The following is a 19,692-nucleotide window of genomic DNA, read 5'->3' as shown; positions in this document are numbered from 1 at the left end:
GATTTCATCTAGAAAAATAGAAGAATATTGTGGGATTTTCTTTTCTCCATAAAGATATCCAACAAAAGATATGATTTGTTATTAATTCAAATTCTAATTCAAATCTCCATTTAAATTGATTTGATCTTCAACAACCGTCAAACAAATCACACAAACCCATTACTATAATGCATCAATGAATCTGATTAAATCTTAATCAGAATTTTGCTCAAAAACGACACCCATCTTAGCCTGGTGAACAAGGCCAGATGTAGCACTGCACATGTTGGAACATTATGTTCAACATGTTGTAACAATACATCCAAATTAAATCTTCTCCATAACTTAAAGATCTTTTGTTGAATAGTGAATCTTTGATAGAGAAATATTGAACCACAACTCCAAAAGTTGTCAAATGTTGCAACATACAATAATGTATATCTTGTTGATGGAGACCAAATTTTGTAACACACATGTTAGAACATCGTGTTCCATATGTTACACCAGAGCATCCAAAATTACTCTTCTTCATATGAGTCTTCTTTGTAGAGTAGTTTTTGGACCAAATCTTCCTTGAAGGTACATGCAGATCTTCTTTGAGTGAAACAAATCCAAATATTTTCAATTTGATTTTGGATTATCAACACAAACTTATTCCAAAAAGTAAGCCTCTGGATATGTTGAAGAAGTCAACTTCACAACTCTTCTAAAGGACATCTGAAGATAGTCAGAACCCAAACCTTAAGCATATTACTTAACTGGTTTTGTCAAGCACTTTAGCTAAAAGGAATAACATTAATTAATAATATGTTTGATATGTTACTCATGTGTGATATATTTTCTTGTATGTGTGGTGATTTGATTGTGTAATATATGCATAACATATCTCATTGCATCATACGCATACCATTATATTTTCGTGTGCATCAAAAAATTTCATTTGCATCAAATTTTCAGTTGCATCAAATATTTTCACCTGCATCAAATATTTTCATCTGCGTCAAAAAATTTCATCAGCATCAAAATTTTCATATGCATCAAATATTTTTCAATTGGCATTAAAACAACTTTTCAAAAAAATCAAAATTTTATGGCATTAAAATCAATTTTCTTTTTAACATAATCACTTTTGCATTAATTTTTTTGGGTTAAATATGCCAGAGCCCCCCAAAAATATCCCATAACTCAATTTTAGTCGCTCTAAAAAAATCCTTCGAACAATGGTCCTCCTAAATTTTTTTTACCCACGGTATTGGTCCCTCCCGTTAAATGCCCCTAATGGAAGCTAATGTGGAGTGACACATGGATTTTTTTTTTACACATGGCATGATGACGTTGGATTATATTATTTTATAGTCTACTTTGTTGAAAAAACTTTAAACATTGTCTCTCTCATTCGTAAACCTAAGTGTCTTCTTCTTCCCCATAATATTCTACAACAAGTTCCCATCAACGATTCCAATCAAACTCGTTTCAATATCGTCTTCCATTTCAAGGTGAAGCAAACCCATTTCCTTTCAATTCACATATTTTATCAACTTTCCAAAAAGATTGTGTGTGTGCCATGCTCGTATCATGTCATACCATTGCAAGAACAACCCTAACAAAGGAAGAATTTTTTGTAGAGATCCATTTTGGCAGGTTAATTTCTTTTTCATCTCAAATGATTTATGATTTGTAGTATAGTGACATGTTTGGCTATGGTTACAGGGTGATGATACTTGTAATTTATTCATATGGGATGAAAACATAAAACAAGGAAAAGATGTTTATGAATTTGTCAATGAAGATGGGAGCAAGATAAATGAGTTGGACGTTGTTAAAATTTTAAAAAAGTTGTATGAATCTTCAAAGAAGAAGAACAAAAAACTGCAGAAGAAACTGAACTCATAGGCATTTGCTGGAAAATTGAAGTTAATATGTTTTATATCTGGTTTTATGATCAACATATACTTGATGATGAAGTGAAAAGTGTATTGAAATGTAATAGTGTTTATGAGTGTTAATTGGCACTTGATCCACAAAAATATAATCAATGTTATTCTTAATGGAAAATTGGTGATTAGTTTCGTTAAATTTTTATCTCTTTGTATGACCTATAATTGTAATTGGAATTGCATTGTGTGACTTAATTTTGACATAGTGTGGCCAGAAATTTAGACATAGAATGACCTATAGTTAGCTTAATTTTGAATAATAATGGCTAGAAATTTGGTCAAAGTATGACATATATTTCGCTTAATTTTGACTAATAATGGCCAGAAACTTGGACATAATATGACCTTATTGTTGACATATTGGACATTATTCCCTGTATTTAGCATTGTTTAGCCTATATTTATCATAAGCTTAAATAGACTCTTGGTCCATCTAAGTTAGCAAGTTTTTGACTTTGGTCCCTGTATCTTTTTTTTTGTCTAAAAGGCAAAAAATTGAAATTTGGATCCTATAAGGTGTTAAACCATTAAGCCAACTCGCCAAGTTGTTTATAATATTGCAACACAAATATATATTACATAAGTATTTCAGTATTACCAAAATAATTTATTAAAATTTTTAACTATTTTATATTTTAACTATTAATATTTAATAACTATTTTATATTTTAATTATTTAAAATTTAAATAATTGAAACATTAATAGTTATAAAATATTTCAATTATTTAATATTTCAACTATTAATATTTTAATTATTTATTTTATTAAATAATAAATTTACAAAATATTCAATTATTTAATAGTTCAACTATTAATATTTCAATTATTTAGTTTATTAAATAATTATTTTAAAAAATATTTCAATTATTTAATAATTCAAATATTAATATTTCAATTATTTAGTTTATTAAATAATAAGTTTATAAAATATTTGAATTATTTAATAGTTCAGATATTAATGTTTCAATTATTTAGTTTATTAAATAATTAGTTTATAAAATATTTCAAATATTAATATTTAAATTATCTAGTTTATTAAATAATTAGTTTATAAAATATTTCAATTATTTAATATTTCAACTATTAATATTATAATTATTTAGTTTATTAAATAATTAGTTTATAAAATATTCCAGTTATTTAATATTTCAACTATTAATATTTAAATTATTTAGTTTATTAAATAATATGTTTATAAAATATTTCAATTTTGTAATAGTTAAACTATTAATATATCAATTATTTAGTTTATTAAGTAATTAGTTTTAAAAAAAATGAATTGTTTAATATTTCAATTATTTAGTTTATTAAATAATTAGTTTATAAAATATTTTAATTATTTAATAGTTCAATTATTAATACTTCAATTATTTAGTTTTTAAATAATTGAAATATTAAAAAGTTATTAAATATTAATAGTTGAAATATAAAATAGTTAAAATATTTAATAAATTGTTTTGGTAATACTTAAATACTTATGTAATATATATTTGTGTTGCAATATTACAAATAAGTTGGTGAGTTGGCCTAGTGGATAGAGAATACTATGTGAGCCCAAATGTCATGGGTTCAAGAGACTATTTAAGCCTTATCATAATAAATATGTGATGATATTTGTATCCCATAATATGCCAAACAAAATTGTTATTCGACAACTAAATACCAATTTACAACAAAATTTAGAAAATAGTTGCAATAAGTTATATAACATGGTAAATGCATAAGGTGGTTTGAAATCAAAAAAATGTGAAGATACTTACAGGATCAGTGCAAATTGGCTTTTGTGAAGTAACCTTGACAACGCATGGTGGTTTGAAGGCACTGGAATAAGAAGTTTTTGGTTTTTTTTACCAAAGAAAGTTCTAAAATGAGATGAAGTGCATTAATGCATACTTTTTTTTTGTTTTTCAGAGCCTCTTTACCTTTTGAAGTAGTCTGACTTGTGTTACCATTCGCAAATCTTTTAGGTCTATCCTGCAATAAATAAAGACATTTTTATTAACTACACAATTATGATGTACACATAATCATAAGGTAAGTTCATAACCTAATCCTTTTCTTTGGTGATTTTGGGATTTTTTTTAGTCTAGATGGCCTATGTAGGTGGTTTATTTTTTATGTAGGTTGGGCTATTTCAGATGGGACAAGAAAGTTTTGTTTGGTTTTCTTACAACTCCTACTATTATGGTCATATTCCAAGCACTTCTTGCACATATGCCTAGTATTTGATCTTTTCCATTTGGTTTGGTTTGACTCGTCTAGTTGTCTTCTACGAAGCTTCTTTGGCCTTCCTGGGCCACGTTTGACATTGGGAGGCAATATCATAGGATTAGAAGGTCTGGTCCATTTTTTGGTCATTTATGAGTTAGAACAAGATTTGGTCTTGCATCTATACCTTGAGTTTTGATGATAACATTATTGTATTTGTGTGAGAATAATTTTGGTACTCTAATGGTTTGTTATTTTGTAGTTTAAATAGTCGGTTCTGATTCTGAATATATGATGTGCAATGTCATCAGTTTCTGAATTATGTGTTCTAAATTCGCTTTTGCGCCAACTATTATAAATTCTGAAAGATGTTCAATATCGTTGCTGCAATAATCTTTCTGCTTCTGTGTTGATTCACTCCTAATAAGCTTTTGAGGAGACACTATGTTGCTGCTGCAATATTCTCTCAATCCATGCTTCTAGACGTGACTCTGATCACCAAACTTTTGAAGAATGACAAACTTCTGAAGTTGTGTTATATAGCTGAAGGTTCTGAAGATCTCAAGCCAGACGATTGAAGTTATCAAGTTTCTAAGTGAAGATTCTGAAGATCTCAAGACATACTATTGACGTTGTAAAGGTTCTGACCAAAGATTATGAAGTTTCTGAATCCAGCTTTATGTTTCTTCATTTCATGTTTCATCAACTTTCATCATAAGCCAATGAACTTGAAGATAAGATCAAATGGGAATATGGTCAAATAATACATAGTACAAATCGAACATCCTTTCCACTACCTGATTTCATGGGCAAGGACAATACTATACATCACACCCATCACTGATTTTATGGGTGAAGGATAGTATGCAATATCACTCCTTTCATATCTAACAGTGGACAGCCGCTCTAAAAGCTTTCTCCATTTTCCCCTCCAATGGTCTTCTACTTATGCTATATAAGTAATACTTAGAGACTTGAAGAAAAATGTTGGTGACACAATATTTTAACAAGCCTATTTTCTTTGTGAAAATCTATCATTTGTTTGCACACAATTTTTCTTTAAAGTTTTTGTTATTCATTTGTGTAAAACCTACTTGTATAGAATCATCTTGTAATACACAAAATATTATTCAAACTGTTTGTTTGATTCCTTGAGGAGGTTATCCTTGAGAAGACAAACAAGGTTGTTCTTTGTGAGTCCTTAAGGAGACTAGAGTATAGTTGGATCCTTGAGAAGACAAATAAGGTTATTCTTTGTGATTATTGTAATCTATTGATTATAGTGGATTAAGCCTTTGTATATAAGGCAAAATCACCTTGGCAAATGGACTAGAGTAACTTTGAGTTTCAAGCGAACCAGGATAAAAATACTTGTGTTTTTATCACTTTGTTATTAACTTGTTAGTGGTGTTCTTGTTTTGGAAAAAACTTTTGCTTGTAAAACTCAATTCAAATCCCTTTTTCTTGTGTTTTTCACACCTTCAATTGGCATCAGAGCTCCGGTTCTGATTGTGATAAAAGATTTATCAACACCTCATAGTGTTTAGTACCGATCCAGTTTGTGTGAGAAACAATGGCCGGTGCTAATGCTACTAATGTTGTTAACAATAATGAAAGAGATTAATACAATGAAAAACCACCTGTAAGACCCCAATTTTGACCCTAAGATCCCTCATGATATCTCATCATTTGCATTGACTTTGGGATCACACCTTGGCATCCTCCTCACCCCTCATTCATTGGGTTTGCATTAGGAGAGATCACCAAGCATTTGATTGTACCATACTTTATTTTCTTTAGTTTACTAACCAGAATATCAAAAATATGTCTATGTGTATCTTTGTTTCTTTTGTAGGTATATGTCCACTTGTGCCTCATCAAGCTAACAACTAGGGTTTGAGACTCTCAATGAAAGGGATCAATCAAGGAAAGGTTCACAATGGTTCTAAGCATAATATATGTATCCCCATGTTCTTTATTTGTCAATTTGATCAAGAATTCATCAAGAGATTGAAGCTTGTTTGCCTTGGAAGCCCTAATTCATCTAGGTATCTTGTGTGACTTTCTCAGCAGGTTTCTTCATCATTTGGTCAAAGATATTAAGGGATACTTAATTTTACATCATCATATGCATATATGATTCTCCATAAGCCCCAAGGATCAAATTAACTTCAACTTTGCAAGTTGGTTCAAAGAAGTTGACCAGAGAAAGTCAACTGGTCAAATTTAGGGTTCCCTAGACCCTATCTCCTACAATTTTTGTCATATGAAAATGATTCCAAGAGAAAAGTTACTATTTATAACATTCAAAACAACTTTAATGTTGACATAAAGATCTAATTTTTCATGGAAATTCATTTTTTATGGTGAAAGATTATAGGCCATTTTGTTTGTGCCCTAGTTAAGAGGTCAACTTCCAAGAACCATAAATTGCTAAATTTGTATGATATGAAGGCCATTCAAGTTTCATGATTAATTTCAAGATGTATTCTCCAACTTTTATTCTTTTATAATTGTCAAATCCTACTTGCAATGGCATGTGCCAAGAGGAAATATTATAGGTCATTTTGGGTCATTACCATTGAACAAGCAATTTTCCTCAACTTCTAAAATCCATAACTCCCTCATGCAAGATTCAAATGGTGTCAAATTTGTGACCAAATTGAAGAGGATTGAAAGAACTGCAACTTTTATGAAGGAATCATTTTCATTTTAAGCTCATAGAAAAAGTTATTCAAGGTGGAAGAAGTGGTCATTTGACTTTATACTTAGAAAAATTTCAACCATGTTTGATTTCTCCAACTTCCACCTTAAAATTCATCATTATCCAAGTTCCAAATGGAAAAGTGTTCAACATCAAAGGTTCTCCCCTTCATGTTAGCTTTCCAAAAAATCCAAGATCATGGCATTTGGAGCATTTTTCAAGGACTTGCGCATGGTTATATTACATGGTCCCATTTGGATAATTCTCATGACCAATTCTCAAATACAATTGCATGGTCTCATGTTAAACTTTTAGCATCACATGTACACAAGTTTGGACCATTTCCAATCATTTCATGGGCATATCACACACTCATGCAAGCATGCACGCTAACATTTCTATTTTTGACAATTTTATAGAAGTGTGTGAAAATCAATTTCCAAGCTTATAAATACATGCCTTGCTGCTCAGGATGCCAAAGACCTTGCCTAAGCTTTGCTCCTGCAACCTTCCCACCTCCATTAAAGGATAATCTTGAAGGTTTTCATTTGAAAATCGAGTTTCAATTTCACTTCTGTTTTGAAGTTGAAACTCCAAGAATGCAAGCCATTTGAGCTCTCATTTCACCTCCTACAATCAAGTAGAAGCAAGCTCAAACCAATTGAGATATAGATCGAGCTTCATCACTGCAAACAGAAGGTGAAATTTGTCAAACTTTCTCTCTTCGGTTCTCTCTCAATTCTCCATCATTTCAATTAATTTTTGATTGGCTAAGGTCCTACCAATATAGGCAACAAGATTGAGTTGCTTTGAGGTAAAATCGAAGCAACTCAGATCATGCACCTCAAATTTCAAATCCATGTATCTTTTAATATACTTGGAATTGGGAGAAATTGAGGTCAGATTCGAGCTCCTGAGCATTTTTCATTTTAATTAGTGCACTTATTTTTCATTTTCATGGAGGTTGGTGGTGGACCAGTCCGGTGAGGTCCACCGGAGAAGAAGACCGAAACTAGGGCTCCGGTGGTGCATTGGCGCCTTCCCAACCATTTGATCTTGTTCAAACGTTTTAATTATCGCCTTCGCTTCTGATTACCATGCGTGTACACGCGTTGACTATGGTGCATGATGGAGCGCGCGTTGTGGCCATCAGATATGCCACCTCAATTAACGAGGGAGATCTGATGCCCTTGTATTTTTTAATTTTATTTTATTTTCTAATTTTGTGTTTAATCCTCTTATTTTATTTTATTCATAGAAATTTCATTTTTAATCCAAAAATATGGGACTTTCACCAAAAATCTTTAAATATTTTTATCTTCCATATTCTGAATTAAAATTATTTTTTGGATTAATTTTGATATTTTTTGTGAATTAAATGATTTTGGACTTGTTTTTAAATATTTTAAAATACTTTTGACTTTCCAAAATTTGTGAAATTTTTTGTCTAAGGTCCTTTGACCTTGTTTGACCTATGATAAATCCCTTGGCCATTTATTTGGTGATTTGAAGGGATTTGAGGTTTTGTCCATTTAAAAATGCATTTTAATTCATTTTTAAATTTATTTTTAATTGAATAATTGTTTAGAAATTATGTTGAGCTATTTAATTGATCTTGTGATGTTTGACTTTCTGTTTGGCCTTGGTCATGGTTGATTTGACTTTTGTTTGACCAATACTATTGGATTTAGGGGGTTGATGAAATGTACATTTCATCCCCTAAAATGAATGGATAATAATGATCAGATGAAATTCCTCATATGATCAATTTGGGTTTTTATTTCCCCTTCTCTCTTCATCTTCATCCCTATTCTTCTCCAATACATCATTGACCAATGAGTTCTCTTCATGTCTAATGCTAGTTGATCCATCAATGAGCTTGTGTTAGATGAATCAACATGAGTCTGATTGAGATAGGTCCCTCCTTCTTTTTTAGTGTGTGGTATGTTTTAGGAGTTTGGTTCTTTATACCAAATATTTAACATGCATTAACACCTATATTTTTATTGTTCGGCCTCAGATAGTTGTGACTTCTACATAAGTTCAATTATAATTGCTTAACATAGAGCTAAATTTATCCAAAAAGGCATAACATTCTTGTAAGTAAGATTGTAAGTCTCCCATTCTTCATGGTATTGTGTGAAAACTTGACCTTTTTTCCTTTCATGAGAGCTAGTGGAATACTTGTTGATTTATCCAAGTTGGAGCCCTTCTCATGGATGATGTCTTGGTTCATGTATTCATACTTGTGAATGGATGGTTGAGTGTTCTCCAAGGAATGACTTAAACAATAAAAACTCCCCATTAACCTTTGACTAACTTTTTATTAATTTTGCCTTACTTTCAAGTCATTTACTTAATGCAATTTAAATTTTAATACCTTTATCATTCATTATCATTTACATTTCATGCAACTTGTTTATGATTCAGTCCTTTTTACTTTGCTCATTTAAGCCATATCTTGTGATTGTATATATTTCCTTTCTTTTGTTTTTGTTTGTAGTCTTAGGACCTTAAAATACCTAATAACAACAAAAACCCTAAAAAACGTCTTGGTGGACTGTTGGACTTAATATGATCTTTTGGACTTAGAATAGGCAACTTCCCTATGCTTTGAGAACTTGGCCAATGCCACTATCTGAGACTGGGTTATCTTTGATTGTGCCTTTCATATGATGCAATACCTTGATTCATCTGTCATTTTGTTTTTGTGCTTAATTGTTATACTGTTATTATTGTTGATGACTGATATTTGTTTTTGAGTTCACCACAAGGAATATTTTATATGATACATTGGAAGACATTAAAGACTGCTAGTTATTGGAATGCTTGCTTGGATATTATGGTCATCTTTATTTGATACCTTGGTCTTCATATGATTTACTTGGATATTGCTTATGCTTGTTGCTTGCTAAAGTCCAAAGGAAATGGGTTTCTATCTGACATTCTTGTCTTGTGGATTGCATCCCATTGTCAGATCTTTTCAACTCTTAACTTTTAATTTTTTATCTAGGATAATCTCTTCATCTCCTCCCACTTCTTAAATTTCAAAATCTCTCCCTCTTTTCAAAACCTTATTTGTTTGTGTTTTTCAACTTAGACATGTTTTAATGATTAGAAACTTTGGCCTTATGCCAATGAATTTTCAAACTTTTTCTTAAATCAAACTTGTGAATAAACTTAACCATATTGATTTCAATTTCAAAAAAAGATAAAAAGAACTAACAACCTCATTAAAATCTTTGGGCCTTTTTGTGCCCTTTTCATTTAAAACTTTTGATAAAATTAATTCACCGACTTCTTTGAATTTTTTACCACGAACTACGGGGTTTTGATCCCTCATTTTTATGTTGGTACGTAGGCATAAGACCGAAGGTCTTGTCAAACACAAAAATATAATTAATGAGTTCTTTCCCCATCCCCTCACTCTATATTTTTATCAAACATCATTTTGACCAAAACATTTGCATACAAAAAGGGCTCTCTAGGAGTACCTAGGACACTTTGGATGTTAATACCTTCCCTCTGTGTAACCAACCCCCTTACCTGTAATCTCTGACATTTTATTAGTTTTGATTTGAAAAATTCTTATCTTTGGGTTTTGTTCGTACTTTTAACCTTTTCCTTTGGAAACAAATAAAAGCGCGGTGGCGACTCTGGTTTTATTAACATCAAGTTTATCCATAGCTTGATGGTCGTGAATTTACCGATACACCACCAATCTTTGATGGTGAGAAATTTGATTATTGGAAAGATAAAATAGAGATTTTCTTTCTTGGTTACGATGTTGATCTTTGGGATTTTGTAGTCGATGGCTACGTTCACCCAGTGAATGCTGAAGGAAATACTATTGTAAGAAGTGTTGTAAATGACCAACAGAAAAAAGATTTCAAAAATCATCATAAGACCAAAACTATATTGCTCAATGTTATCTCTTATACGGAGTATGAGAAGATAACAAATAGAGATTCTGCCAAATCCATTTTTGACTCTCTGAGGATAACTCATGAGGAAAATCCTTGAGTAAAGGAGACAAAGGCCTTGGCCTTAATCCAGAAATATGAGACATTCATAATGGAAGATGATTAAACAGCTGAGACTATGTTCTCAAGGTTTCAGATGCTTGTTGCAGGACTTAAAGTTCTGGACAAAGGATACTCTACAGCTGACCATGTCAAGAAAATTATCAAAAGTCTTCCCCAAAAATGAAGACATATGGTAACTGCCTTGAAGTTGGCAAAAGGATCTCAACAACACCAGTCTTAAAGAACTAGTTAGTTCTTTAAGAAGCCACGAGATTGAACTTGAAGAAGATGAACCTCAAAAGCAAGGTAAAACCGTTGTTCTAAAATCCAAGACTGAGAAAACACAAGTTTATCAAGTTGAGGAAGAGTCAGAAGGATCCGATGAAGATTCAGATGATGATGATGATAAGTTGTCTCTAAAGTTCAGAGGAGTCAGAAGGACTGTTGGTCGCTTCGATTCTTCGTCTAGACAGAAGAAGCAAGATTCTGGAAAAGAAGTTATCTACTTCGAGTGCAAGGAGTCAGACCACTACAAAAATGGATGTCTGAAGCTGAAAAAGGACAGAAGGCCTAAGAATAATTTTTCTAAAGGCAAGAAGAGGTTGATGGCTACATGGGATGACTCAGAATCTGAAGAAGAAGATTCTTACGAAGAAAAAGCCAATGTTGAACTAATGGCAACTACATAAGATCCCATAAGTTTTGAAGAACCAGAAGAGAAGGTATTTTCATAATCATAATCCGACTCTGATTCTGAAAAGGTATTTTCTAACCTATCTCGTTCTAATATTGAATCATGTCTCTCTGAAATGCTGGAAAAGTACCAGAGTCTTCAGAGTAAATACAAGGACCTTAAACAAGTCCAAGTAATTGCGTCTGAAACTCGGAGAGAGATTGAGAAGTATATTTCCTCTCTAAATGAAAAAGTATTTTCTTTAGAAAGTAACAACTTTGCTTTGAAAAACAAATTTTCAAAACTAGAGGAGGAAATAATCTCATATTTAGGGGGATACATAAATAGAAAGTCATTAGGATTAGGGAGAGGCATAAAACTTCATAGGAGTTGAAGGTTCTTATAAGATTAATTTTTCTAATTCAAAGTAGTGAATTTTCATTCTTGGGTAGAGTGACCCCCAGACTTAGGTGTGGTTTCACCGAACTGGGTTATCAATCTCTTGTTTTTTTATTGAGCACACCATTCAGATCGTTCTTGCATACATTCTCAATTGTTGAAGTCGCAATACCTTATCAAAAGACTAACTCTGAAACCAATTGTTAAGGGATAATATGAGTGTAAACGTAACTTACTCAAAGCACGACATCTTTATTTCTTAGAGGAAATATGTGTTTGATCTTTTGTAGAAAACATGGAAACTTGGATGCAAACCAGCAAATGTACTCATTTAGCAAAATCCTAGGATAAGTATTTTAGGAGGAAAATGTCAAAGTTGATAAGGATGAGTATTAGAGATTAATGGAAAAGGTGATTTACTTGGGACATATTAGGTCGAACTTGGAATATACAGTTAGTGTGGTCAGACAATTTATGAATGATCCAAGGGAGACATATTTGCTAGTTGAAAAACATGTTCTACAATATCTCAAATCCTATCCAAGAGAGGGCTCTTGTTTGAAAGATGTGGAAGTTCAATTATGAAAGCTTACATTGATGTTCATTATGTAGGTTCATCGGGTGATATAAGATCTACTTCAAACTATTGTACCTTTTTGTGTGAGAATCTAGTTGCGTGGAGAAGTAATAATTACTATGGATGAAACAAGTGTTAGAATGCTTGAAGATACAATGTGAAGGATTCATGAAGTTGTTTTGCAAAAATAAATTGACCATTAGTATTGCACATAATCGTGTTCAATATGACAAGACAAAACACGTTAAAATTGGTCGATATTTCATCTAAGAAAGCTGAATAATAAATTGATAACTACAACATATATTCTTTTTAGATATCAAACAAGAGTTTACCGATAAAACAATTCAACTAATTTACTTGCTAATTTGAAATGAATGATATTTTCACTAACTTGAGGGAAAATATTGTAAATTGCAATGTTAATATGATGTTTATTAACCAAAATTTATTATTTTATTATTATTTATTTAAATATGATTATTTGTAATTACATTGACCATTAATAAATGATAACAAAAATACATTGATAATTTGTAAATATTAATTATCAATCTTTTTTTCTTAATATGAAACTACAAGTACTACTATTTTCCTCTAGTTAGAATCTCCTTCCAGTCAAAAACCCAACATCAAGTTTTGACAGTGCTTTTTGTCGGGTGGAGAACCACATTCCTTTCTTTCTCTCTCTCCATGTCTCAGAAATTTCCCTGTCTATGTTCTCAGTTATCACTATCTATCGCTTTCTGATTTCACCTTGCTTCATTATCACACCTTACAGAAGAAGTAACCAAACTCAACATTAACTTACACTCCAAACAGTGCCTCTTTCTTTCCACTCTCACAACACAGAAGAACACTATTATTCACTATTCAATTCAACAACACCACAACAACAAACATGAAAAATAAGAGAGAGAACCCATCACAATTTCACAAACATGAGCTCAATAAAAACCATGTATTGATGTGAAACTGTGTAGCTCAAGCAAGGTATTTTGCAATGTCACAAGCTTCTGAGCAATGGAAATGGTCTGAAATGCAAGGCATTGAGTTGCTTTCATCTTCTCATACAATAACTCCAACACCAGCATTGGAGTTAGAAAGAGGAGAATCCAAGGAACAAATGGAACTGGAAGGGGAAAGTTCTTTACCCGACAACAAAAGTTGTGATTTTTCTGATGGAAATGAGAAGATTAAGAATGTTGCTTCTGTTGGGTTTGGTGAGCTTTTCAGATTTGCTGATGGGTTGGATTATATTCTCATGACAGTTGGAACTCTTGGAGCAATTGTACATGGTTGTTCATTGCCACTTTTTCTTCGGTTCTTTGCTGATCTTGTTAACTCTTTTGGTTCTAATGCTGATGATTTGGACAAGATGACCCAAGAAGTTGTTAAGGTAACAAGTTGTTGATAGAGTCCAAAGTTTGTTGCTTTTTTTGTGTGACTGTGTAATGAATGAAATTTTGATTTTTTTTCATTTGCAGTATGCGTTTTACTTTCTGATTGTTGGTGCTGCTATTTGGGCATCTTCATGGGCAGGTGATAAAACTTGTGTTTTTTAGATTTGGTTCTTGTGGTTTTTTTGAGGTTGTGAATGTTTAGAGAGGTTTGGTCTGGTTTGTTGCAGAGATTTCTTGTTGGATGTGGACGGGTGAGAGACAATCAACAAGGATGAGGATTAAGTATCTTGAAGCTGCTTTGGATCAAGATATTCAGTTCTTCGACACTGAAGTTCGAACTTCCGATGTTGTTTTTGCCATCAATGCCGATGCTGTTATGGTACAAGATGCTATAAGTGAGAAGGTGAAACAGAAAAACATACACAAACCCTTTATTGTTTTTTTATAATGACTTGTTTTATGTTATGTAATGAGATTAGGATGGTGTTTAATATGGTTCTTTTTTTGTATGCAGTTAGGTAATTTTGTTCACTATATGGCTACATTTGTTTCTGGATTTGCAGTTGGTTTTAGTGCTGTTTGGCAATTAGCATTGGTTACACTTGCTGTTGTTCCTATGATAGCTGTAATAGGAGGCATTCATACTACCACTTTGGCTAAGTTATCTGGTAAAAGCCAAGAAGCTCTTTCTCAAGCTGGCAACATTGTGGAACAGGTAAGAGGCTTAGGCTTGTTTGGCTAAACAGCGTAATTAAGCACTTATCATATAAGTGCGTATGTAAAATGTTTTCATAAGCTATCTCAAACAGTCTCATAATCACAAGTGTTTATGCTAGTAGATAAGTTCAGATAAGTCAATCCTAACATGCTCTTAAGAGACTTAAAAACATTTCATCTATGTTATCATCATCTGTGTGTCCGCATCTCGGTGTTGTTAATTTTGAGCCAAATTTGCAGACTGTTGTTCAAATTAGAGTGGTGTTAGCATATGTTGGAGAGACAAAAGCACTACAAGGCTATTCATCTACTCTGAGGGTTGCTCAAAAGATTGGTTACCGGACTGGACTTGCAAAGGGAATTGGATTAGGGGCTACATACTTTGTTGTTTTCTGCTGTTATGCACTTTTGTTATGGTATGGAGGTTATTTGGTTAGGCATCACTACACCAATGGAGGACTTGCAATTGCTACAATGTTTGCTGTTATGATCGGTGGATTGTAAGTACTTCATCTTCATTTTTCATGCTTTAGCAAACCTCAGTGGTTATTCCTTCCGTTCCTTTTTAATTGTCGTTTTAAGAGTAGTATTGACAATTATCGTTCCTCGCAGGGCTTTAGGCCAGTCTGCACCAAGCATGGCCGCATTTACAAAGGCCAGAGTTGCTGCTGCGAAAATTTTCCATGTGATTGATCACAAGCCTTGTATAGACAAAAATAGTGACTCGGGTTTGGAGTTAGAGACTGTGACGGGACTAGTGGAGCTTAAAAATGTGAACTTTTCATATCCATCAAGACCTGAAGTTCAAATCCTTCACAATCTCTCCTTGAATGTTCCTTCTGGAAAGACCATAGCTTTGGTTGGAAGCAGTGGCTCTGGAAAAAGCACAGTTGTGTCCCTAATTGAGAGATTCTATGACCCTTCTTCTGGTATTGATTATGCTTTCTAGAATTGAATGTACTAGAAGTTAGGATTTGTAGATCAAGTCTAAACGTGATTTCTACACTGAAATTTACTGTTCAACTCACTTTTGCATAAATTTATCCAAACATAAATCACTTTAACTTCAACTCACTTTTAGCCAAACTCATTTTTACCGAATCAATTCACTCAAAATTTATTTTCTTCATCGCCGAACCAAGCACATGCTAAATACTGTATCAATCGGACGCTTAACTTAGTTATTAATTGTTTGTAATCGTTGGTGATCATATGAAATTACAGGACAAGTTTTGATAGACGAACATGATGTTAAGACATTGAAGCTTAAATGGTTGAGACAACAGATAGGACTTGTGAGCCAAGAGCCTGCTTTATTTGCCACCACAATTAAAGAAAATATACTATTGGGCAGGCCTGGTGCAGATCAGGTTGAGATAGAAGAAGCTGCTAGAGTAGCTAATGCTCATTCATTCATCTTCAAACTTCCTCAAGGTTATGAAACACAGGTTGGGGAGAGAGGGTTGCAACTATCAGGGGGACAAAAACAGAGAATAGCGATTGCGAGGGCAATGCTGAAAAACCCGGCAATTCTTCTCCTAGATGAGGCCACGAGTGCATTGGACTCCGAGTCAGAAAAGCTGGTTCAAGAAGCTCTTGATAGGTTCATGATTGGTAGAACAACTCTTGTAATCGCGCATCGACTATCTACTATTCGCAAAGCTGACCTGGTGGCTGTACTTCAGCAAGGAATTGTTTCTGAAATTGGAACTCACGACGAGCTCTTTGCTAAAGGGGAAAATGGAGTTTATGCCAAGCTTATCAGAATGCAGGAGACGGCAAATGAAAGTTCAACAAGCAATGCCAGAAAAAGTAGTGCAAGGTAGCTTTCACCAACTTTTAAGAAAAGTAGTTGATCTTATTTAACAATCGATATCTTAAGCTGAGGATATATCATTCTATTAATTTTTTGAAAATTTGCAGGCCTTCAAGTGCTAGGAATTCTGTAAGCTCGCCGATAATTACCCGGAATTCTTCTTATGGCGGCCGATCACCATACTCGAGGAGGTTTTCTGATTTCTCCACATCTGATTTTAATCTCTCTGTTGATGCACCGTATCCAAATTACAAGCTTGAGAAGCTTGCATTCAAAGAGCAAGCGAGTTCCTTCTGGCGACTTGCGAAAATGAACTCTCCTGAATGGTTATATGCATTGATTGGTTCTATAGGCTCTATTGTTTGTGGATCCCTTAGTGCATTCTTTGCTTATGTTCTCAGTGCTGTTCTCAGTGTCTATTACAATCCAAACCATAAACACATGATTAGAGAAATCGAGAAATACTGCTACTTGCTGATTGGACTTTCGTCGGCTGCACTTTTATTCAATACATTGCAGCACTTCTTCTGGGATATTGTAGGTGAAAATCTTACTAAGCGAGTGAGGGAGAAAATGTTGAGCGCGGTGCTTAAAAATGAAATGGCGTGGTTTGATCGAGAGGAAAATGAGAGTGCTAGGATTGCAGCAAGGCTAGCTCTCGATGCCAACAATGTTAGATCTGCTATTGGAGATCGGATTTCGGTAATTGTGCAGAACACCGCACTTATGCTTGTTGCTTGTACTGCAGGGTTTGTATTGCAGTGGCGGCTTGCCCTTGTTCTCGTTGCTGTCTTCCCGGTTGTTGTCGCAGCCACTGTCTTACAGGTTTTCTTTTAAACATTTCTCAGTTTCATATTTCATTTGTGTTATTTATTTTTTTATTTATTCTTTGCATTGAACTTTTGAATAGAAAATGTTCATGTCGGGTTTCTCTGGTGACTTGGAAGCCGCTCATGCTAAGGCCACACAACTAGCTGGGGAGGCTATAGCCAATGTAAGGACTGTTGCTGCGTTTAATTCGGAAAAGAAAATTGTTGGCCTTTTCGCTTCGAGCCTTGAAACTCCACTACGGCGTTGCTTTTGGAAGGGACAGATTTCTGGAATTGGTTATGGGATAGCTCAGTTTGCGCTCTATGCTTCCTATGCTCTCGGTCTGTGGTATGCTTCTTGGCTTGTGAAGCACGGCATCTCCGATTTCTCTAAAACAATCCGAGTATTTATGGTCCTCATGGTCTCTGCTAATGGTGCTGCCGAAACTTTAACTTTGGCTCCTGACTTTATCAAGGGAGGCCGAGCCATGAGGTCGGTCTTCGATCTCCTTGACCGTAGAACTGAAATTGAGCCAGATGATCCAGATGCTGCCCATGTCCCAGACTCTCTTCGCGGTGAAGTGGAACTCAAGCATGTTGACTTCTCTTATCCCAGCCGACAGGATATGCCTGTTTTCCGCGGCCTTAGTCTTCGTGCAAAGGCAGGCAAGACTCTTGCCCTTGTAGGCCCTAGTGGATGTGGTAAGAGCTCGGTTATTGCACTTATACAAAGACTCTACGATCCAACGTCCGGCCGTGTCATGATCGACGGAAAGGACATAAGGAAATACAACCTCAAGTCCCTTAGAAAACACATTGCAGTGGTGCCCCAAGAGCCATGCTTATTTGCTACTACTATTTACGAAAACATTTCATATGGACATGACTCAGCTTCCGAAGCCGAGATTATTGAAGCTGCGACTCTCGCCAATGCTCACAAGTTCATATCTTCTCTCCCCGACGGATACAAAACATTTGTTGGCGAACGAGGAGTTCAACTATCCGGTGGACAGAAGCAAAGAATAGCAATTGCTCGAGCTTTTATACGGAAAGCAGAACTTATGCTTCTCGATGAAGCAACAAGTGCACTCGATGCTGAATCGGAACGGTCTGTTCAAGAGGCCCTCGACCGTGCCTGCTCGGGAAAAACTACTATGATTGTTGCACACAGGCTGTCAACTATTAGGAATGCCAATCTCATTGCAGTGATTGATGATGGGAAAGTTGAGGAACAAGGCTCACATTCACATTTGTTGATAAATCACCCAGATGGGATCTACGCCCGAATGATTCAACTGCAAAGATTGACGAATAACCAAGTCGTTGGGACCGCGTCGAGTTCAGGTTCTTCAGCAAGAACAAAAGATGATGAAGTTGAATGCTAGCTATTCAAAAGAATATATGAATGATGTATACCAACTATATAATTGTTGGCATTTTTGTTAGTACAGTTTATCTTTCATCTCTTCCTATTAAAGAATGCACCTTTTTTGTCTTTATGATGAAAGGAATGAGATTGAAATAGATATATATATATAGATATATCATATATCCATGTTTAATAGCTTTTAAGCTTTAATCTAAACTCTCTCGTTGATCTTCACAAAAATCTTCTTATGTGTCTAACATTATAAGACCTTTCAAATAAACTTCATAAATATTTGAAATTAAATTTGATTAATTTGAATTACATTAAAATAAAATCATTATGATGCAATGGAATTAAATACACTTCATTGCTGATTCCATTTCATTATTCCTAAAACTCATATAGTCGTTGATTCCATTTTCACTACTCCTAAAACCAACATTCACTTGTAGCTAAAGGCCAAACCCCATAGGATGTTATGGCAACCTTATATAAAAATCTGCTCTGTGTTGATGTATCACTTTGATAGTAACTCTAAAAATCTTAGTAATTTTTTTATTTTATTAAATTTACAAGTTTCTAAACTTAAATATAATAATATAATTTTTAAAAAGTCATTTTCATTTATTTTACATAATAAAAATTAATAAAGTGTCTTTATAAAATCTTAACTAGAAAAAAATGTTCATATAAAAAAAATATTGATATAAAAAGTGTTTTATTTATTTATATATAAAAAAGAAAAAAAATAACATTATTTTTGTGATAAAATTCAAGTTATAGTCCATGTCCAAGATAACTATGATTAAAATTTGTTATATTAGTTACTTAGTATAAATGTAACATAGTTGTATATATACATTTATTTGTAATTCAGTTTTATATAGTTTTCATAACACATTCAATAATGACAATCCTTACTTTTCATTCTCTCTCTCTTTCTCTCCTCACTAAAAGTGTCCCACGCATTAACAAATTGGTATCTAGAGTTTTGATTAGTTTCTTGATCGTGTTTTCAAAAATCACACGTCGGTGATCGTGTTTTCAAGATCGTGGATTGTTAATCGTGTTTGCT

General features: G+C 33.5%; 1 protein-coding gene across 1 annotated transcript; it reads left to right on the top strand.

Moving 5' to 3' along the window:
- Positions 1–13,128: 13,128 nt before the first annotated feature.
- On the top strand, positions 13,129–18,763 carry LOC127092609 (ABC transporter B family member 1). Its single transcript, XM_051031492.1, has 9 exons — positions 13,129–13,902; positions 13,991–14,045; positions 14,134–14,309; positions 14,421–14,621; positions 14,864–15,123; positions 15,236–15,552; positions 15,848–16,445; positions 16,547–17,264; positions 17,350–18,763. The coding sequence occupies exons 1-9, from the start codon at positions 13,507–13,509 to the stop codon at positions 18,631–18,633; spliced, it is 4,005 nt and encodes a 1,334-aa protein (XP_050887449.1). The 5' UTR covers positions 13,129–13,506; the 3' UTR covers positions 18,634–18,763.
- Positions 18,764–19,692: the final 929 nt, after the last annotated feature.

This window comes from Lathyrus oleraceus, chromosome 6 (assembly GCF_024323335.1).
Source record: "Lathyrus oleraceus cultivar Zhongwan6 chromosome 6, CAAS_Psat_ZW6_1.0, whole genome shotgun sequence".
Classification (NCBI taxonomy): Eukaryota; Viridiplantae; Streptophyta; class Magnoliopsida; order Fabales; family Fabaceae; genus Lathyrus; species Lathyrus oleraceus.
This window is presented reverse-complemented; position numbering and strand designations above follow the sequence as displayed.

Coding starts and splice junctions, on each gene's coding strand:
- LOC127092609 (XM_051031492.1), top strand. CDS start 13,507: ATGTCACAAGCTTCTGAGCAATGGAAATGGTCTGAAATGCAAGGCATT. Junction 14,046..14,133: donor TTGGGCATCTTCATGGGCAG/GTGATAAAACTT, acceptor GGTTTGTTGCAG/AGATTTCTTGTTGGATGTGG. Junction 14,310..14,420: donor AAGATGCTATAAGTGAGAAG/GTGAAACAGAAA, acceptor TTTTGTATGCAG/TTAGGTAATTTTGTTCACTA.